The following is a 23,250-nucleotide window of genomic DNA, read 5'->3' on the forward strand; positions in this document are numbered from 1 at the left end:
AGATATCTCCTCTGAACACTTGTAAAGTATTTGACCAAAAAGAAAATTCTATCTCATAGTAACAGTCTATAAAAAATACAAATATATCTCAATAGTAAAGATCATAAAGGGAGTAGCCAAAGTAATATAATAAATACTTTATTAAATAGGATTAACATTACATATATAGTAAAATGTCTGTTAAAAGACAACTAAGGAGACCACTGGGGGACAAAGGATACTCCCCCAGTAGGTCTAATGTATAGAAGTGTTAGAAATAAAGACTTTGGTTTATAGACCAGAATTGTCAGGTTAAATATGTATGTTCAAAAAACTAGAATAACTAATTAGTTGATGTCAGGGCACTGTGAACCTGTATACGCTCCAATGCAGGGCTGCCACCAGAAATTTCAGGGCCTCATATTGTCCAAATTTTCAGGCCCCCTTGAGATTCTGCCCAGGCTCCACCCCCAGCTCTTCCTCCACCCCTCAAACCTTCCACAGTCCCACCGCCCACTATTGGAAAACCTCCACTTCTGCACCACTTCCTCACCAATCACAAAGTAACAGTTCCCATCTAAAACCAGATCACATACATAGCCATCAGCTTTTGTTTTGGCCAAAAGATTTTTTAAGCCGCCACCATGACAATGTAGACTCTTTTGGCTGAGCCTTACTCTACTCTAACCAATTAAGTATTTGTTAAAGTATCCAATACTCATTTTAGGTATATTTTTTATTTATTTTTCAATTTTTAAAATGACCAATAATACCACATACAAGGGACAAATACCACTACACCATGACCAGACCACATAATACCACTACACCATGACCAGACCACATATTACCACCTCCTAGTGACTGAATTATACCACATACAAGGAACAAATACCACCACACCATGACCAGACCACATATTACCACCACATAGTGACCGAAAACTACAACACTGATTTTTAATTAAAAAACCCCCCAGTACTAATATTACCATAAGTGTCATTATACACAAGAGCTCTGTACATAGTATACAGTGCCAGTGTATAGGTAATACAATGATCACCAGTGATATTATAGTGTCAGTGCACAAGAAATACAGTGACTTTCTGTATATAGAGTATAGTGTACAGATAATATTAGGCTCACTAGTGGCATTCTACACAAAGGCTCTACATATAATGTATAGTTTCCAGGTAATACAGGGATCAGCGGTGACGTCACACACAGTAGCTCCATATGTAGTGCATATAGTGGAGACAGTGTATAGTGTACAGGTAATACAGTGATCAGCAGTGATATTACATACAGGAGCTCGGCATATACTGTATAGTGTATAGGTAACACATTGACTCAACAGTGACGTCTCTAGTTGAAGTCCTTCATTTTCGATTTTCTTTATCCAGCTCAGACCACCATTACATTTTCCAGCCAGGACTCTTCTCTGCAGAAAATAACACAGTTATTTAGAGCAGTGCTTGCCGAGCACATTACTTTGAATGTTTTCCCAACTTCTACACTAAGCCAGATGAAGAAAAAAGGGCGCGACCTACTGCCATCTTACACACTAACAGGACCCCCCATTGAAAACCGTATCCTCAAAATAAAATAAATCACTGCAGTAATAATATCCCCCATCCTGGCCCCCTGTGTGTCTCATTCCTGGCTCCAGCCATATGTTCTCCCATCCTGGCCTCATATTTCTCCATTCTACCCCCATGTGATGTCCCATCCTGCCCCATCTGACGTCTCCATTCTGCCCCATGATCCTGCCCCATGTGTACCAAGATCCTTCCCAATCTGTCTCTTGTTCCTGCCCCATCTGTCCCATGTTTCTGCTCGTGTCTCCATCCTGTCCCATGTGTCCATGATCCTGTCCCATGTGTCTCCATCCTGCCCCATCTGGCTTCGTCCTGCCCCATCTGTCTCCAACCTGCACCATCTGTCTCCATCCTGCCCCATGTGTCAATGATCCTGCTTAATCTACCCCCATATTGCAGCTTGCCGCTTTCAGTAAAAAAAAGAAAAAAAACACTTTCTACTTACCTGGCTGCAGTCCAGTGGCGTAGTCACCTCCGCGCATGTGAAGTGCGGACTCACGAGTACATGACATTAACATCAGAGGAAGCACATTCAGTTACTGATCTGGTAGGATCTTGCCCCCAGGGCCCGGTGAACAGAGGGGGCCCATTCTGGGCCCCCTCTGCTCTCCTTGCCCCATGTGCCAGTAAGAGCAATAATGCCCTAATGGCGGCCCTGTTCCAATGTAACAAATCAGGATTTTCACATCATAATGTAGTAATCTGACACAGATGGCATGCTTATCATATATGTTAGATAAAGTGCATAATGCACATCTAAAATTGACATAAAGTCAAATGATTATATGTGCTTAAAATATCAATTAAAAGGTCACATAAAAATGTACTACATAATATGGTAAACCGATGCCTCTGGAGTTCCGTGAATCTCAAGATGTAAGATCCTTCAGAGGCTGGCAGCTGTGCATAAACCTACTATCCGGCCACCACTAAATAGGGCTCACAAGCAGAAATGGTTGCTGTGACCCCAGACATGCATGAAGACTAATTTTAGAACAGTCTACTCTACTGATGAGTTCTGTTCAACCCTAGATGGTCTAGATGGATAGAGTATTGGATGGTTAGAGGATGGCCACCAAGTTCCAATAAGGCAGTGATGTCAGCAAGGATGTGGCGGAGTCATGTATTGGGCCACAGTTATAGGGAGAAAGCTGGTAGGCCTTTTTATGGTCCCTGAAGATGTGAAAATGACAGGCAATGTAAATAGAGTTTCTGGCTTAAAAAAAGATCCATGGCATCCGTAGCAAAATCATCTTCATGCAAGACAATGCACTATCTGATGCTGCAAAGAATACTTCTGAGCCATTGGTAACTATGCCCTTAAAACGATAGAAACTCATGGTGTGGCCACCATCCTCCCCTAACCTCAACCCTATTGAGAATCTTTGTAGTTGTTAGGGCTGGCAGAACCCACCGAATAAATATAAATATAGTAATAAGGTGCGTTCACAGGCCGGGGTCCTCCATGCAGAGATGGAACCTGCTGCTAGGTAATGGCAGCACTATATGGCGGTACTACGCCAGAATAAACATGGGTTCCATCACCAGGTATGAACTGATGCAAACTCTGTTGCTTCACAGAGTCGCAGAGAAACAAAGGAAACGCTGTGCCCTGTTAGCATTCACAGGGTGCAGCAGATGGACGCTAGTGGGATCCCTGAAATTCACCCCACAATGCTGGTGATTTGATCTCGCTCTGACCCTCGGTGGCTTTTGAGCCGCGCCTGAGGACGCCCTGAGTCAGGTGCTGAGATCAAGCGGGAGTTCCCATCCTACACTGACCAGTAGTGTGAATGTAGCTGAGAAGCCACTATTAGGCACTGACTGCTTGCTCCACTCACCCTAATACCCAGACAACAACCAAAGGGATGGGGATTATTTAGGAGCATTCACCAGTATCAATCTCTCAGCACACACATACATAGTCAGGTCTATACTAGCGCATGGCCAAGCGGCCATGCAAACCTTTTAAAGTCGCAGCCTTCCGGGACCTTCCTGGTGGTCCAATCAGAGCTGCTACAGGACCTGGGCATGTGACCTCCAACCTCGAATGAGAGATCGTCCCACGGGCATGCTCAGTAGCAAAAAGCAGGACTTAGTCCCTGGAATGTCTGCTCTCTGCTGATCAATGCTGGGTACAAAGGCTGAACCCGGGATGCCAGCTGTAACCAGACGCACTGTATCAGCTTGAGCCAGAAGCTGGGACCGATGTCTCTGCTGAGTAGACTCCACTGTGGATGGGGAAGAATGGGAGACTGCAGAGGACATGGTGCGAGATTTCCTCTGTGCAGTGGCGGGAACTCGACATCCAACAGTAGTATCCTCAAGCAAAAGGTCTATGAGGATAGGAGGCAGTTCACATTAGAATAACAGCTCTGGGAGGTTATTCTGACATTATATAAATAAAATCAGAAACTCTCCAAAAAACACAAGTTGAATGGATGCAAGAACTGTGAAGGTGAAATAAAAGAAGGGGTCCTATGGCAGCATGGAACTTGGCCTGTTAAGATGTTTTTGATTGAAAAAGCTTATGATTTCAGTAAATATGACCTCATAATGTTGCAAATTCAACTGACCGTTTTCAGTTCTTTGCAACGTATAAAATGTTTAGAAACTCTGTTGTGCATAATTATCTGGAACAGAGCATTTTGATTTTTTTTTTTTTGGAAAAAAAATACTGTCATTATTGCAAGGTTTGTCAGAAACAAATCTGAGAAAAATAGCATCTGCATAATAATTAGGAATACGGTGTAGAGTAGGGGTCTCAAACTGCATTCCTCGAGGGCCGCAAACCAACGCGTTTTCAAGATTTCCTTAGCATTGCACAAGGTGCTGTAATCATTGTGTGTGCAGATGATTAAATTATCACCTGTGCAATACAAGAAAATACTGAAAACATGACCTGTTTTCAGCCCTTAAGGAATGCAGTTTGAGATCTCTGGTGTAGAGTATCCCCAGAGTGGAAAGCACATGAAGAATGGCAAGGTCACTTGTTTTATTCAATTGGTCATTTTTCATAGAAATGCATGTGTTAATTCTTTTGGGCACTTACGGTAGTTATCGCTTTTTCAGGCATATGTCTGAGTGGACCCACCTGAAAAGAACATTGTGTGCACGTACTCTAAAACACTTCATGTTAATGATGGTTGCTAGAAATAAAACCGTTTATATACCAGTGACAAGCATTGTCACTTGGTGATCATCGTGCACTGATGGACATCACCACCAGTACAACAATGTACCAGAACTTTTACCGTATATATGGATCGCCCCCAGGCGCAGGTCAGTGGGGTACTCGGTACTGGCTCCCTCTGTCTCGGTTCTGGGGATGTCACGGTGGCCCGACCCGGTCCGTGGCCCTGTTAAGGGGCACCCAATTAAAGGTGTAGTTTGTGAAGTGTTCGTGACGCCACCTGTGGTATTCAGTCAGGGTGACCGACGCTGCTAGGGGTCCGCTGGGGTGATGGAATGGCAGCCAGATGGTATACCTTCCCACAGGTGAAGTATGTCCCCAGGGCTTCCCTTGATGAGTAGGTGGTAATGGTGGATATTGTAAGGTGCGATGAATAACGAGGACACAAAGGTTGCAGTCTCTTTACCTTTTACTAAAGACTTCAGCGTCCACAGTCCAGAGTACCGTTCACAGGGCTGGCTGAGTCCGGCCATTCCGAAGGCACATCCAGAGTTCCCTTTGCAGGTGGAAATCAGTAGCCTGCTGAGCACCACGGGATAGTCCTCACAACTGTCGTGTATATTTCAGATGTTCTTTCTCTCCGTCCCCCAGATGGTATGGATAGGACGACCCGTATGACGGGGTAGGCCTGGAGCTATTTTATAGGGACCCTAGTGACGCCCCTCCCACAATTTGCCTCCGTTGTCTTCATTAGGTTAAAGGTTGGGCAGCCAACTTGGAATTAACTGTCCTGCCATTGTTTGAAGTAATGCGTAGAGCCTATTACTCCCTCGGTGTTCCGGCTACCGGCTACGCGCCTCAGAAGGATGTTGCCGATCTTAAGGCAGGACTCCTCCTGGTATTATCTCCTTGTGCTGTGATCTCGTTTCTCACTTCTCCACAATATACTTTGCTTCTTGTCCTTCCTTAGGATGCTGCCGCAATGAGGTGCAGGCGCAGCTCCGTAACGTTCTATCTCTTGCTATGTCTCTGTCAGGATCTCACCCCTGACAGGGACCTCTGTCTACAGCTCAGATGTTCCTCCTTCTCCCCCTGTCTGCCTGACAGGTCTTGTCTGGGGCGAACCCAGGTAGCTTCTCTCCAACTTCCTATTCAACCCCCAGTTTTACCCGAGTGTGAGGAGTGGCCTAATACATAGAACCCTTTGCTCCCCCTGGTGGCCGGAGTGTGAAGTGTAATGTGTGACTGTGATACCTGGTCAGGTGAACTCCTTTAGTACCATCAGACGTACCATCACTCCCCCTAGTGGCAGAGCAACAATACTGCAACGACCAGGACTCTGGGGCGCTGCATATACTCGAGTATAGGCCGACCCGAGTATAAGCCGAGGCACCTAATTTTGCCATGGAAAACTGGGTAAGCTTATTGACTCGAGTATAAGCCGGGTATGTATTGTCCCCTCATCCCTGTCCTGCTATGCATGGCTCCCCCATCCTGTTCTGGTATTTGGCTCCCCCCCACTTGTACTGCTGTGATGTCCTGTACTGCTTCCCCCGCTTTGTCCTGGTATGTGTGGCTTCCCCATCTTGTCCTGGTATGTGTGGCTCCCCTGTTTTGTCCTGGTATGTGTGGCTCCCCGTTGTATACATGGCTCCATGGTCCCACATGGCTTCAACGGTCCCGCATGGCTCACACCCCCCGTCCTACTCACACTCCTCGTGCGTCCCTGCATCTCTGTCCTGGCACTGGCAGCTCTTCCTTGTTCTTGTTCTCAGCGTTCACGTGGTACCGCTCATTAAGGTAATGAATATGAGCTCCACACCTATGGGAGTGGAGATGCGTGCATATTCATTACCTTAATGAGCTGTACCACCTAACCACTGAGCACAGGAGCATGAAGAGCTGCTGGCACCGGGACAGAGATGCAGGGACGCGTGAGGAGGGTGAGTAGGATGGGGGGTGTGAGCCATGCAGAAGGTGAGTGTTGATGTCTTCTGGAAGCTGGTGGCTGCAGCTGTCACTGTGCTACAGCCGCCGGTTCCCCGCTCCCCCTCCCCCGCTGGCTTTCTGGACAATGACTCCTGTATTAGCCGAGGGGGGCTTTTCAGCACAAAAAAAGTGTGCTGAAAATCTCAGCTTATACACGAGTATATACGGTATGTTTGTACATTGAACATTCAGTTATTGATCACTTGGGGTTGTGGAGCTATGAAGGAATATGAACCATCTGTATTCTCATTATACTCAATGACTTACTGTTTTGTTTGATGCAAGTTAAAAAAGTCCTCACATAATGACTTTTTTTAACCCCTTTCTGCCAGCTGACGGAATAGTACATCAGCTGGCAGATCCCCTGCTTTGAGGTGGGCTCCGGCGGTGAACCCACCTCAAAGCCACGACATGTCAGCTGTTTTGTACAGCTGACATGTTCGCGCAATGAGCGCGAGCGGAATCGCGATCCGCCCGCGCCCATTAACTAGTTAAATGCCGCCGTGAAGCGCTGACAGCGGCATTTAACTAGCGCTCCCGGCCACGCGGCCGGAAGTGCTCGCACCGCTGACCCCGTCACATGATCGGGGGTCAGCAGTGCATTGCCATAACAACCAGAGGTCTCCTTGAGACCTCTATGGTTGTTGTTGGCCGATTGCTTTGAGCGCCACCCTGTGGTCGGCGCTCAAAGTACACCTGGATTTCTGCTACATAGAGGTGATCTGTACTTCACCTCTATATAGCAGAGCCGATCGAGTTGTGCATTCTTCTAGCCTCCTATGGAGGCTATTGAAGCATGCCAGAATTAAAAAAAAGTGTTTAAAAATATAAAAAAAAAAAAAATATATAAAAGTTCAAATCACCCCCCTTTCGCCCCAATCAAAATAAAACAATTAAAACAAAAATCAAACATACACATATTTGGAATCGCCGCGTTCAGAATCGCCCGATCTATCAATAAAAACAAAGGATTAACCTGACCGCTAAATGGCGTAGCGAGAAAAAAAATCAAAACGCCAAAATTACGTTTTTTGGGTCGCCGCAACATTGCATTAAAATGCAATAACGGGCGATCAAAAGAATGTATCTACACCAAAATGGTATCATTAAAAATGCCAGCTTGGCAGGCAAAAAATAAGCCCTCAACCGACCCCAGATCACGAAAATTGGAGACGCTACGGGTATCGGAAAATCGCGCATTTTTTTTTTTTTTTAGCAAACTTTGGAATTTTTTTTCACCACTTAGATAAAAAATAACCTAGACATGTTAGGTGTCTATGAACTCGTAATGACCTTGAGAATCATAATGGCAGGTTACTTTTAGCATTTAGTGAACCTAGCAAAAAAGCCAAACAAAAAATAAGTGTGAGATTGCACTTTTTTTGCAATTTCATCACACTTGGAATTTTTTTCCCGTTTTCCGTTACATGGCATGGTAAAACCAATGGTATCGTTCAAAAGTACATCTCGTCCCGCAAAAAATAAGCCCTCACATGGCCATATTGACGTAAAAATAAAAAAGTTATGGCTCTGGGAAGGAGGGGAGCGAAAAACGAAAACGAAAAAACGGAAAAAGCTCCGGGGGTGAAGGGGTTAATAAATAAGAGAATATGTGTATGTAATGTAGTGTGTATGTGTTCATATACTCACCTACTGCTGCCTTTTCCGAGATTCAACAAAATTCTGCTCTGCTTCTCCTTGATGTCACCCATTTGTAGACTCTCTGGGTCATACTGCGCTCTATGTGGCCCAAAACTGGCTTTCACAATGTAAGTCTATGGAGCGTCAGAATGATGCTCCATAGGCTTACATTGTAAAAGAGACTTCTGGCCCAGGCATAGAGTGAGCCGAGTAGTCTGAAGAGCAGGGACATCACCCAAAAAAGGCGTGAAAAGGCACTGCATCCTAGAAAATGCAGCAGTAGGTGAGTATATGAGCACACACACAAACACTACACATATTATACTATACATACACAGATTGAAAAAAAAAATCTTCATGGGAGGGCTTTTTTAATGTATGGCACATAGCCTGTTCTTTTGAAATACCTTTGTTTCCATGGTAGTATTTTTACATCTCATGTTGTAATAGAAATGTCAATTCTGGATAAACATTATTGATTGGCAGTAAATTATTTATGAGTTACCTTTAAGACTGAGCTAACGCATCACTGACCAGTATGTGTCTAGCCTTTGCCATCACCTAACCCGCTAACCCTGTTCATCATAGGAATCATGCATCACAATAATTTTAAACAAATAAATGAGATATCTCTATTTTCAGTATTAAACAAGAACTTTACAAAATGTTTAAATAGTTGGGTAGTGTTGAGCGATACCTTCCGATATTCAAAAGTATCGGTATCGGATTGGATCGGCCGATATCCAAAAAATATTGGATATCGCCGATACCGATACCCAATACCAATGGAAGTCAATGGGACACAAAAATCGGAAGCGATCCTGGATGGTTCCCAGGATCTGAAGGAGAGGAAACTCTCCTTCAGGCCCTGGGATCCATATTCATGTAAAAAATAAAGAATAAAAATAAAAAATATGGATATACTCACCCTTCCGACGGCCCCCGGCTCTCAGCGGTGCAACCGGCAGCCTCCGTTCCTAAGAATGCAGTGAGTGTAGGACCTGCGATGACGTCGCGGTCACGCGACCGGTCACGTGACCAGTCACAAGACCGCGACGTCATCGCAGGTCCTACACTCACTGCATTCTTAGGAACGGAGGCTGCCGGTTGCACCGCTGAGAGCCGGGGCCGTCGGAGGGGTGAGTATATCCATATTTTTTATTTTTATTCTTTATTTTTTACATGAATATGGATCCCAGGGCCTGAAGGAGAGTCTCCTCTCCTCCAGACCCTGGGAACCATACGCACTGCACACGCCAAAGATGACTGGGAACTTATAGGAACTTCCGATTCCGAATTCCGATATCACAAAAATATCGGAACTCGGTATCGGAATTCCGATACAAGGAATATCAGCCGATACCCGATATTTGCAGTATCGGAATGCTCAACACTATAATTGGGTGCTCTTTATGGAGGTTCAGAGTTATTATCACCAAAGGATGTATCATGGAATATAATAGACAAAGAATGGAGCAGTAGCCTGCATACACTATTGATGTTCCATGCAAGCTAGGTTCTCAGAACCCCTTTTCTCATGATCAGAAGGGGAATTAGAACCCTACATGTGTTCTACATTTATGTCACATATTGGAAAGAGGTTAAGTGAAAATAGAGGATTCCCTCTAAAATGTTCATAAACTATTATTTCTTTCTTTTGTGTTATAAAGAGGATAGCCTTAAACACTTTGAGGCCAAGACCTGATTCAATCTTTGCTTTGATGCCTTGATAAGTGTAATTTGAGAGTACAAAATGAATCATTGTTACTTTTTTCCCATGAATTTGTGTTTTAACCCCTTAAACCCTTCATAACCTTGGGATTTTCCTTTTTTCCGTGTTCGTTTTTCGCTCCCCTCCTTCCCAGAGCCATAACTTTTTTATTTCTCCGTCCATATGGCCATGTGAGGGCTTATTTTTTGCGGGACGAGTTGTACATTTGAACGACATCATTGGTTTTAGCATGTCGTGTATTAGAAAACGGGAAAAAAATTCCAAGTGCGGTGAAATTGCAAAAAAAGTGCAATCCCACACTGGTTTTTTGTTTGGATTTTTTGCTAGGTTCACTAAATGCTAAAACTGACCTGCCATTATGATTTTTCAGGTCATTACGAGTTCATAGACACCTAACATGACTAGGTTCTTTTTATCTAAGTGGTAAAAAAAATTCCGAACTTTGCTAAAAAAAAAAAAAAAATTGCGCCCTTTTCCGATATCCGTAGCGTTTCCATGTTTCATGATCTGGGGTCGGTTGAGGGCTTATTTTTATGTGCCGAGCTGGCGTTTTTAATGATACCATCTTGGTGCAGATACGTTCTTTTGATCGCCCGTTATTGCATTTTAATGCAATGTCGCGGCGACCAAAAAAACGTAATTCTGGCGTTTCAAATTTTTTTCTCGCTACGCTGTTTAGCGATCAGGTTAATGCTTTTTTTTATTGATAGATCGGGCGATTCTGAATGCGGCAATACCAAATATGTGTAGATTTGTTTTTTTTTATTGATTTATTTTGAATGGGGCGAAAGGGGGGTGATTTAAACTTCTATATATATTTTTTTTTCACTTTTTTTTACTTTTTTTTTTTAAATTTTGCCATGCTTCAATAGCCTCCGTATGAGACTAGATGCTGGCACAACTCAAACGCCTCTGCTACATAGCAGCGATCTGATGTTCGCTGCTATGCAGCAGAAATGCAGGTGTGCTGTGAGCGCCGACCACAGGGTGGCGCTCACAACTACCGGCGATCAGTAACCATAGAGGTCTCAAGGACCTCTATGGTTACAATGGAGAAGCATCGCCGACCTTCGATCATGTGACGGGGTCGGCGATGCGCTCATTTCCGGCTGCCCGGCCGGAAGCGCCGGTTAAATGCCGCTGTCTGCGTTTGACAGCGGCATTTAACTAATTAATAGGCACGGGCAGATCGCTATTATGGGCACATGTCAGCTGTTCAAAACAGCTGACATGTCCCGGCTTTGATGTGGGCTCACCGCCGGAGCCCGCATCAAAGCGGGACTTCTGACCTCTGACGTACTATCCCGTCCGAGGTCAGAAAGGGGTTAAAGACCTTGGATATGTAGATTCAGTGGGGAGAATATGTATCTCATACTCTGACAATTTTGCAAGTTTTCCCACCTTGAAAGAATGAAGTTATCTGTAATTTTTATCATAGGTACACTTCAAATGTTAGAGACACAATAGTAAAAAAAAATCCAGAAAATCATAGTGCATGATATTTACATAATTAATTAGCATTTTATTGCATTAAATACTGTGATACAACAGAAAAAACGAACTTAATATTGAGTACAGAAACCTTTGTTTGCAGTAACAGAGGTCAGATATTTTCCTGTACTTTTTGACCAAGTTTGCACACACTGCAGCTGGGATTTTGTCCCACTCCTTCAAACAGATCTTCTCCATATCTTTCAGGTTTTTGGGACTGTCTCTGGGCAACATTCAGTTTCCGCTCCCTCCAAATATTTTCTATTGGGTTCAGGTCTGGAGACTGGATAGGCCACTCCAGGACCATGAAATGCTTGTTACGGTGTCACTCCTTAGTTGCCCTTGCCCTTGCTGTGTGTTTCGGGTCATTGTCATGCTGGAAGACCCAGTCACAACCCATCCTTCAATGGTCTTACTGAGGGAAAGAGGTTGTTGGTCAAATTCTCACGATACATGACCCAACCACATCCATCTTCACTTCAATATGGTGCAGTAGTCCTGTCCTTTTTTCAGAAAAGCACCCCAAAGTATGATGTTTCCCTCTCCATGCTTCATGTTTCGGATGGTATTCTTGGGATTGTACTCATCCTTCTACCTCCAAAAACGGTGATTGGAGTTGATGCCAAAAATTTCTATTTTGGTCTCATCTGACCACATGACCTTCACCCATGCCTCCTCAGGATCATCCAGATGGTCATTGGTGAACATCACACAAGCCTGAACATGTTCTTGTGTGAGCAGGGAGACCTTTCATGCCCTGCAGGATTTTAATCCACGACAGCATAGTTTGTTGCTAACGGTAATGTTTGAGACTGTGGTCCCCACTCTCTTTAGCTCATTGACCAGGTACTCACATGTAATTCTGGGCTGATTCCTGACTTTTCTCAGAATCCTCCTTACCAAACAAAGTGAAATCCCCAGATGAAGGAATATTGACAGTCATCTTGTGATTCTTCCATTTTCCAATAATTGTGCCAACAGTTGTTGCCTTCTCACCAAGCTGCTTGCCTATTGTCCTGTAGATCATCCCAGCCTTGTGCAGGTCTACAATTTTGTCCATGGTATCCATGGTGTCTTTACACAGCTGTTTGGTCTTAACCATGGTGGAGAGGTTGGAGTATGATTGAGTGTGTGGACAAGTGTCTTTTATACAGGTAACAAGATCAAACAGGTGAAATTAACAAAGGTAATGAGCACAGAATAGGACAGTTTCTTAAACAAAAACTTACAGGTCTGTGAGAGCCAGAATTATTGCTGGTTGTTAGGTCATCAAATACTTTTCATGTAATAAAATACTATTTAATTATTTTAAAATCATACAATGTGATTTTCTGTTTTTTTATTTTTAGATTTTGTCTCTCACAGTTGAAGTGTATCTAAAATAAAAATTACATACTTCTCCATTCTTTGTAAGTGGTAAAACTTGCAAAATCGTCATTGTATGAAATAGTTATTTTCCCCACTGTACGTTCAAGGTTGTCTCCGGGCATTTGATGCCGGTTCTGGCGCTGAACCCTCAATTTTCTGTGCACATGACAGCTGATCTGATCAGCTGTTGTGTGTCTCTAAAGGGGACATTAGCAAGTTAAATACCGCTGTCAATCTCTGACAGCAGCGTATAACTTGTGCCAGGCAGAAGTGTGTCACAAAACCTGCCCATCAGTGACCCTGTCACGTGATCACGGGCCCCCAATGAATTGCCTTTGTAAATCTACTATGAACGCCGGCCTGGGGCAACATTGCAATAATATGCAATAACAGATGATCAAAACAGTATCCACACCAAAATGGTATCAATAAAATCATCAGCTCAGGGTGCAAAAAATAAGCCTCCACCCAGCCCCAGATCCTGAAAAACGGTGACGCTACGGTTCTCGGAATACGGCAACTTTTATTTTTCCTTACAAATTCTGGATTTTTTTCATTACTTCAATAAAAAAGAAACTATATATGTTTGGTTTCTGCGTACTCGTACTGACCTGGAGAATCAGATTGCCAGGTTAGTTTTAGCATTTTGTGAGCATCGAAAATAAAACTTCACTGCACTTGGAATTTTTTTCCCGTTTTCCTGTACACTATATAGCTGAATCAATGGTGTAATTTTAAAGTTCTGCAACACACAAGCCCTCATACGGCTACATTGACCAAAAAATACAAAAGATATTGCTTTGGGAAGAAGGAGAGCTAAAAATGAAAGCGCAAAAATGGAAAATCACAAAATGGTGAATGAGTTAAAAAGAACAGGATGTTGTAGAAAATTAGGACAAGGTGCACTTGGCATCAAATGTGTAATCATGGGACAATAACATATGCTTTCCATTATGATGTCACATGCTAAGGACTGGGATTAAAGTCAAGATGCAATACGGGAGATGCCAGTCACCAACATTTTCTCCATCTCTATTTTAGAATAAATAGAAAATTCAATTTTATTAAGAGAAAAATAATTTAAAGGTTAATTTATATTTAATGTCATCTCCAATAATGAAAAAAATTAAAGAAAAAATAAAGGCCAACTTATATTAAATGTCACCTCATATATGTTAAGATTGAAGCCTGCCACTGCAGTAACAATTCTTAATTACATATTAAAATTGCATTTCTGAGTTGATTTGAAGTATGTTTTTTATAAATTGTGTCTCTTAGACTATGGGGATACAGATGTACTATGGATAGGTTTATAGACGGCATCAATGAATAAATCAGAGCTAAAGTATTATATTTAATTGATCATAAAAATGAACTTATTTGATCATAAATTGTTTGTAATTCTTTTTTTTTTGCTTTAGATTTATTTGAAAAATAAAAATTTGTACACGGTGGAGTCCAATAATGCACGTCAACTAGTGGAAAGCGCTGCAACCAATATTGAAAAACTTCTAAGAAATCGATCCAAAGCACTTGTGGTGAGTCACTTGTAAATTTTTTACTTAAATGCATGTATTTTTGGAAAAATATTTGTTGCAATTGTATTTCATTAAACAATTTAGCTGGGTTTTTGTTTCCCTGCACATATTTGACTGCAGAATGAATTAATTGATTGACAATCTCTGACAGTTTTTATATCTGGTGTTTTCTGAGCTCCTTTCAGCTGATTTATGACCATATTAAAGTTCAGCTAAACCTTGGTGTGGTCTATAAATCATCACAGTGGAGTTCAGAAAAACATATAAAAGAGTTAAAAGCTTCCCATTAGAACAAGCACACCGACGGATTTTTCAGTCAACTCTATCTACCGCCAGGAAGCCAAATTGTGCAAAATTTTTATTGAAACCCAACTGCAAAAATTATTTCATAACTCAAACACATTTAGATTATAAGAAATTGTTGGCCAAAGATATTCATAACCTATTATCATACTTGAATAAGAAAAAAATGTTTTTTATCATACTCATGCAACTTTTATCCATATACCGTAATAGCTTTCCGTTTTACAGGGGTATACTGGCTCTACTCACCTCCACATCGGAATCACGGATGGTAAAGTCACATTCACTGATTTCTGCAGGGAAGGTTAGAGCAGGTCATGTGCAGGATACTTGCCAATCATACGGCAGGTATCAGTAGACATGGCCCCGCTGACTTCCTGATGTGAAACTTGGCAATTTAAGACTTCCTTCTTATTTTTTTCTTATTGATTTTAATTTTCTCTTATTTGTACATGATAAATATTTGTCACAAATGGTATATAGTATCTGATTCATTGGACTGTGTGTGCTCATGCTAGTGCATATTTCCTTATATTCCATGGATTGTCCTACTTAATACCGTTCATTACACCTCAGTGGAATAGGAGATGAAAGTATAATCACTGATGGATTCACCACTTTTGCAACAATAGGACTAATGGAACCATATTTAATTTTATCTATAGATTTTTTTTATTTTACTTTACTTTAAAGGGGCTATCCACTAGTGGACAAGCCCTTCTTAAATGCTATGGTCTCCAAAATAAAAATTAAAAAACACATACTTGCCTCTTGGAGTGGTGCTATTTTAAGGATGTCAGCACTGTGTCTTCCAGTGCTCACATGACATTATTAGCCAAATTCCGTCAACGGAATAATGGAGATTGCAATGTCAGATGACTGCCAGGAGACACAGTGCCAGCATTGATGGAATACCAGGGGAGCATATGGGTTTTTTTTTGTTTTATATGAGGAATTATAGCATTTAAAAAGAGCTTGTCCCGTTCTGGATAACCCCTTAAATTTAGATTTTCTGTCATAATAGTTCACTTTTGAAACTATTTATGTTGCAATATGGTTAGGTTACAATGGTCATCTTAAAAAAATGTATATTTTTGTAGGGGGATTGGAGGAGGGTTTAGGTTCTTCCAGTGATTAAATATTTTATATACACATCTTACTTTGAATGCCAAAAATTGTCATCTTTCCTATTGCAAACATATTTTGTTATCCAAACATTTTAAGTAATGAGCATGAAATATTTAATCTTCTCCATCATGTTCAGCCCGACATGTTAGTCTGTTTATTTACTTACAGAATCATTAATGTAAAGGTCCAACTTGAATAAACTGGTGAACTGGCATAGGATGAAATTGATCTATTTGACATCCACTTAATATGATTGTCTTATCCAAATTGTTCTGTATTTGGGTAAGCATTGATTTCACAGGAGCTCTCCATTATCAGCAGAAGCACAGTTTTAAGGGGTTAAGTAGTGGCAGTCACACCTGAGCCTTGGTCTGGGAAGGGCCCAAGGACTATTCATGCACATCATAAGACATCAGTATTCTGAATATCAAATAGCAAAAGGGGGGCTTTATTAAATTTTACCTTTTTACAACAGATTATCTTATTAAATTATCAGAATGTGGTACTTTTACAATGGAGAGCAATGCTGACGAAAGAAAAGATTTTCATGATTTAAAGTTCTGATCTTGCTCCTTTCTTTCTTTGTGTATTAACATTTACTATTACACTATATGACTGCAGAGCTTTACCACTGTAAGAATGCTTACAATGTGTTTCTACTTCCTAGACCTTCAGTGATACAAAGATCTAATTCTGTTCCATTGAATTCCATGGGTTACATTACTTAACCAAGGTCACCAGGACAGTCTGGTGACCATAATTTCATCTTATACTAAGTGTTCCAGAATCAGATTACATAAAACTATTCTTTTATTTTTATATTTATTTTTATATGTATATTTTTTATTCAGTGTGTTGCTTTGGTGTGTTGAAATGCTAAATCATGCCAAATGCTTTGAATGTGTGATGTTAGAGGGAATAGCTATACTTGATACGTTCTCTGGTAGGATCGACAACTGCAGAAACTACTTAAAGGGGTTGTCCGGTCTACAAAGAAAAATCAGCACTCACTCTGTGTGACTGCGGACTTTTTGAATCTTCCATGCGCATGCACTCTGCGCTATGAGGATTCACCATTCTCTGCCCAGAGAATGGAGGTCAGGTATGGGCCGGCATTCAAAGGAGGATCGTAATAACAAGCACTGGAGTCATAATTAACTGGTTAACAGTCCGGGGGGAAAAGACAGACTACAGGTCTGGTGGGCAAGTTAAAAAAAACAAATATTGCAGCGTTGAAAGGGACCCCAAATAAAAGAGCCACCTTGACAGAATGCAGCATTAGAACTGCACAAGTTGGCTCTTTTAGTTAAAAATGCCATGGGGGGTGACAGGTTCCAGTTAAGTTGAAGCTTTTATTGGGAACATTTTACATAAAATTTATGATCACCTTTATCCGGTGCTCTACGCTGGGCACTTACTTTGGGGTTTCTATCTAAATCTGAGTGATGTGATTCAGTGATCCATTCACTATAATGAGGCAGCAGAGTTACTCTGGGCTCCGTCTGGCCTCTGTTCAGTGATGTCTTTCATTTCAGAAGTGCACAAAACTATGGCCGATGGCACTTTTATGCAATCCTAAAAAGACGGACACCGCTGGATCACAGGTCCTATGTTGTCCACAGTGCCTCCATCTGCCTCATTATAGGGAATCTTCCTCCAGAGATTCCATCTGAATCACGTACAGTGTTTCAGAGATTTACACAGAAACCCCGATGCAAGCACTAAGCGCAGAGCGCAGGATAAATGTGTGCCGAACCTAACTGCAATCTTTAGGAGGCAGAATGAAAAAATCAACAGCAGGTGTAGAATTGGTTTTATTTATTTTTTACACTTTTCCTCGTGTGGTATAAGTGATTAGGTGACTTTATTCTTCTGGTCGGTGCGATTACAGCGATACCAGATTTATATCAGGTTTTTACGTTTGGCTGCTGTTACACAAAAAAAGACACTTTTAATTGTGAAAAATAGTTTTTGCATCACCATATTTTGAGAGCTATAATTTTTCCATATTTTTGCCCACAGAGGCGTGTGAGGGCTTGTTTTTTGCTGGATGATTGACGTTTTTATTGGTACCATTTTCAGGCACATGACATTTTTTTATCGCTCACTTTCTATTTCGATTTTTTGGAGGCAGGATGAACAAAAACCAGCAATTCAGGAATTGCTTTTTGTTTTTTGTTTTTTTATACCGTTCTGTTATGTTTTGGTGCTTTTACACAATAAAAACTATTTTATAGAAAAAATAATTATTTTTGCATCACTTTATTCTGAGAGCTATAACTTTTTTATCTTTCTGCTGATGGAGCTGTATGGTGGCTTGCTTTTTGCAGAAGAAGATGATGGTACCGTGTTTATTTATATCCGTCTTTTTTATCTCGTATTATTTCTCTTTTTGTTCGGCAGTATGATGATAAAGCATTGGTTTTTGCCTTTTTTTCTGGTATTCATTAAAGGGGCTAACTAGTGGGACAGTTTTATAGGTCTGGTCGTTGTGTACGCGTCAATGCCAAATATGTGTAACTTTATTGTTTGTATTTTTTTCATACAAATATTTATTTATAGATAGAATTTCCTTTGTTTTTTTTAAGATTATTTTTGCTTTTTTTATATTTTTACAATTATTTTAAAAAAAGTTTAACTTTTTTTACTTTTTTATATTGTCCCACTATCGGACTATCATTTTTTGCTGGCTGATCGCTTGTACAACTAGCAGCATCCCCAAGCTGTATAAACTGTCAGCTCTGCATTGACAGAGAGACTTGCTGATCATGCACTGCACACTATCAGCAAATTTCCTAGCTCTGGTGACCCAGATGTCGTCATGACGACATCAGGTCACCATGGCAATGATCAGGACCCTGCGTCACACCGTCAGGTCTCCGATCCAAAGGCAGAGGAGCTGTCAACCCTGTGCCGGCTCTTGGAATGCTGCGACTGCGTTCGATTGCAGAATTTTGGGGGTTTAAGTTCCACGCACCACTCCAGGTACTTAGTGCCTGGTGTCAGCTATCAGAATCAGCTGACACCAGGCGGCAATTGCCCGTGCACCACCTGTGTGTGTGGGCAATCAAAATGATGTAATATTCCATCCATGGTCAAATTGGCCCAGGGCATATGGACTAATTATTACGTCTGATGTCAGGAAGGGGTTAAAGGACTTTCAACGGGAAATGAAATAGCACTGCATCACAGTGTTTATGAGAGAAGCAAGGAAAATATATGGTAATGAAGAATATTACATAAATTCATAAGTTTAAGTAGACTTCTGTGGGTTTTGTTAGACAGATGATTTGCATCTCTTATGCGACTCCAAAGAAGTGAAGCAACCCAGGTTTGAGGTGACAAACAAGGTTAAAGAGGTTGTCCACTTCTCAGACAACCCCTTCTCAATTGCTAGATTCCTCTGAATAAAATAACAGCACCCAGTGGCGTAACTTGAAACTCATGGGCACCGATGCGAAAGCCCCAATGGGGCCCCCAAATATTTTAAATCTTTCATAGCAATAGTCTTTTTCTATAGGCCAAAGAGACTTTTAGGGCCCCCTAGGCTACACGGCCCTGGTTCGATTGCAACCCCTGCACCTGTTGTAGTTACACCCCTGACAACAGCCTATACTTACTTCCAGTGCTGGCACCATTTCAGTGAAGTTGGTGCGTGGTCTATCTGGGCTCGTGAAGTTACTATGCCACGTCAGCCGTGCAGCCAATCAGTGGCTGATTCTGCTGCGGATGAAAGAAAGGAAATGCGGGCACTCACCATCCAAAGTTTCTTCAATCTTTATTCCATATAAGAGTAAAACATAGGACAGGCAGGGAAATGTTAATCCACTAGACGACGGCCGTTTCGCGCAAATGCGCTTCCACGGGTCTTGACGCTAACAGGTGATAGGTGTAACCATTATAACAACATCCGTTTACCAGGTCACCTCCCTCTTTTAGCGTATAGCCACCTACTTTGCAAATAAAATCATTAAAATATCTTAAAATGCATCAACACCGATAGACAGCACTCCAAATAAATTGAAAACAGTGACATTCAATAAATACACAAACAAAGGGTCATTACAAGAAAAAACTACTACAGAAACACTGACATATCAAGCTTCTCGTTTAACCCTAAAGGGCCTGTGGCATTTAATCGCAGAATCCATTTACCTTCTCTTCTCAACAGTACTCGATTGTGGTCGCCTTTTTTTTTTTTTTTTTTTATATTGGGAAGACGATCAGACCCTTATTTATTAGATTTAGGGAACACTTTAGGTCAATCAGCACAGGAAAAGGCGCTCCTCGCCTGATTTCTCATATGATCACCCACCATGAGGGAAATGCGGCATTGTTGCGCTTTATTGGAATTGAAAAGGTCCATTTGCCAACTAATGGAGGCGACCACAATCGAGTACTGTTGAGAAGAGAAGGTAAATGGATTCTGCGATTAAATGCCACAGGCCCTTTAGGGTTAAACGAGAAGCTTGATATGTCAGTGTTTCTGTAGTAGTTTTTTCTTGTAATGACCCTTTGTTTGTGTATTTATTGAATGTCACTGTTTTCAATTTATTTGGAGTGCTGTCTATCGGTGTTGATGCATTTTAAGATATTTTAATGATTTTATTTGCAAAGTAGGTGGCTATACGCTAAAAGAGGGAGGTGACCTGGTAAACGGATGTTGTTATAATGGTTACACCTATCACCTGTTAGCGTCAAGACCCGTGGAAGCGCATTTGCGCGAAACGGCCGTCGTCTAGTGGATTAACATTTCCCTGCCTGTCCTATGTTTTACTCTTATATGGAATAAAGATTGAAGAAACTTTGGATGGTGAGTGCCCGCATTTCCTTTCTTTCATCCGCAGCAGTGATATGAACTTTATTTCAGCGTGAGCACCCGAAATCCTACAGCTTCTGGTATCATTTGGTCCAGTAGCAATTTTGGTGATAGAACCAGCTGTTAGTGCGGTCTTTTGACAGTCTTTTGTTTGGATATTCAGTGGCTGATTCACTCTCATTTCCTTAAGGCATAACTGTGATTTGGAGGAAATCAGACAGCAGCAGCTCTCACTTCTTCTGGGTGTCAGTTTTGTCTGACGGAAGTGAGAGTAAGGCCGGGGACACACTTAACGTATAAAAAAACGGTCCGTTTTTCACGGCCGAGAATCGCACAAATGTTTCAAAAACAGTGATCCGTGTGCAGTGCGAGGATGCGATTTCTTCGCATCAAATGATCCGTGTGACATCCGTGTGACATCCGTATGGTATCCGTATGCCGAGATTTTCTCGCAAGCTTGCAAAACCGACATCTAATGGATTTATGTGCTCAAATGTTCGGGAAAACATATATACAGTATATATATATATATATATATATATATATGTCATTGAGACACATATATATATATTCTGTATTTATATTTCATTCAGCGCGATATCTGTGAAAAGCCGGAAATTCAATTGCCGGCTTTGCATTTCTCCTTCACAAACCCGACATGATATGAGACATGGTTTACATACAGTAAACCATCTCATATCCCCATTTTTTTTGCATATTCCACATTACTAATGTTAGTAGTGTGTATGTGCAAAATTTGGCCGCTGTAGCTGCTCAAATAAGGGGTTAAATGGCGGAAAAAATTGGCGTGGGCTCCCGCGCAATTTTCTCCACCAGAATGGTAAAGCCAGTGACTGAGGGCAGATATTAATAGCCAGGAGAGGGTCCATGGTTATTGGCCCCCCCGTGGCTACAAACATCTGCCCCCAGCCACCCCAGAAAAGGCACATCTGGAAGATGCGCCTATTCTGGCACTTGGCCACTCTCTTCCCACTCCCTGTAGCGGTGGGATATGGGGTAATGAAGGGTTAATGCCACCTTGCTATTGTAAGGTGACATTAAAGCCAGATTAATAATGGAGAGGCGTCAATTATGACACCTATCCATTATTAATCCAATAGTACGAAAGGGTTAAAAAACACACACACATGATTTAAAAGTAGTTTAATGAAATAAACACACAGGTTGTTGTAATAATTTATTGTTCTCTCAATCCATCAGGAACACCCTCGCTTGGAAAAATAATAAACGCACAAGATACATACCTTCTGGTGAACCGTCTCGTCCCACGAAGTAATCCATCTGAAGGGGTTAACTAATATTACAGGCACGAGCTGCGATAAACTACTCGCTCGTACCTGTAATCCCCAAATGCTGAAAGGAAAGCAGTGATCTGTACTTACATTCAGTCGCGGTGATGCGCCCCTGCTGGATGTTCTCATGAACTGCAGCCTGGGAACTTTTTCCCACGCTCCAGGTCATATGAGGACATCCTCCAGGGGGCGCATCACCGCGACTGAAGGAAATGTAGGTCAATAAAAGGCCAGTTTGCTCTTAACAGAGGAGCTATGGATGCCGCGCTTTGATCCCCCACGATATTCTAAAAGGCTTGTCTCCCCTGATGAACGGAGCCAAGGGAAACACGTCGGGAGCCATTTTCCTGGGGATGTTATAATTAGGGCTCTCCATTTGTCCTAAAAAAATCGGGGTATTGTATGGATTGTCTCTGAAAGAAAGCCTCCCCCGGATTTCACGGACATTGTTGGAACCCTCTAGATACCTTGAATACGAAACAAAAGTACAGCAACGCTGGGTGAGATCGTTCTGTTACTTATATATTATTATAAAGGTATTCTTTGGAGCTCTTTAGCCACTAAGTATAATTTGGCTAGTGGGCCTTATTGCATGATAGAGCATAATTAGGAAGTGACTGTCATAAACACTCCACTCCGTCTTAGATAGGAGGATTGTTATGTGGAAGTTTTTAAACAGTTTTGATTTATGTTTGGGGTTTTCTTTGTATTTGTTATTTTAAGACCGACTTGAGAATTTTACCTAATGGTATTTTAGTGGGATCTATTAAAGGTTATATTTTATCATTGGTGACCTCTATTAATATCTGCCCTCAGTCACTGGCTTTACCATTCTGGCGGAGAAAATTGCGCGGGAGCCCACGCCAATTTTTTCAGCCATTTAACCCTTTATTTGAGCAGCTACAGCGGCCAAATTTTGCACATACACACTACTAACATTAGTAGTGTGGAATATGCAAAGAAAATGGGGATATGAGATGGTTTACTGTATGTAAACCATGTCTCATATCATGTCGGGTTTGTGAAGGAGAAATGCAAAGCCGGCAATTGAATTACCGGCTTTTCTATAGAACACCGCTGCGTATTTCTCGCAATGCACATGCATGGTCCGTGTGTAATCCGATTTTTTCTCGCACCCATAGACTTGCATTGGCGAGTCTCGGCCGAGATACGCTGACAATCGCAGCCTGCTGCGAGTTCCCTCGGATCCGAAATACG

General features: G+C 41.8%; 1 protein-coding gene across 6 annotated transcripts in view; it reads left to right on the forward strand.

The window, feature by feature from the left end:
- Positions 1–23,250, forward strand: part of CACNA2D1 (calcium voltage-gated channel auxiliary subunit alpha2delta 1) — a 1,329,605-nt gene that overhangs the window by 231,867 nt on the left and 1,074,488 nt on the right. For all 6 annotated transcript variants that reach the window (XM_077264669.1, XM_077264672.1, XM_077264671.1 and 3 more), the window contains exon 3: positions 14,353–14,469. In XM_077264669.1, the coding sequence (XP_077120784.1) occupies positions 14,353–14,469 (117 nt within the window). The remainder of the gene's footprint in view (positions 1–14,352; positions 14,470–23,250) is intronic.

This window comes from Ranitomeya variabilis, chromosome 5 (genome assembly GCF_051348905.1).
Source record: "Ranitomeya variabilis isolate aRanVar5 chromosome 5, aRanVar5.hap1, whole genome shotgun sequence".
In the NCBI taxonomy this organism is placed as follows: domain Eukaryota; kingdom Metazoa; phylum Chordata; class Amphibia; order Anura; family Dendrobatidae; genus Ranitomeya; species Ranitomeya variabilis.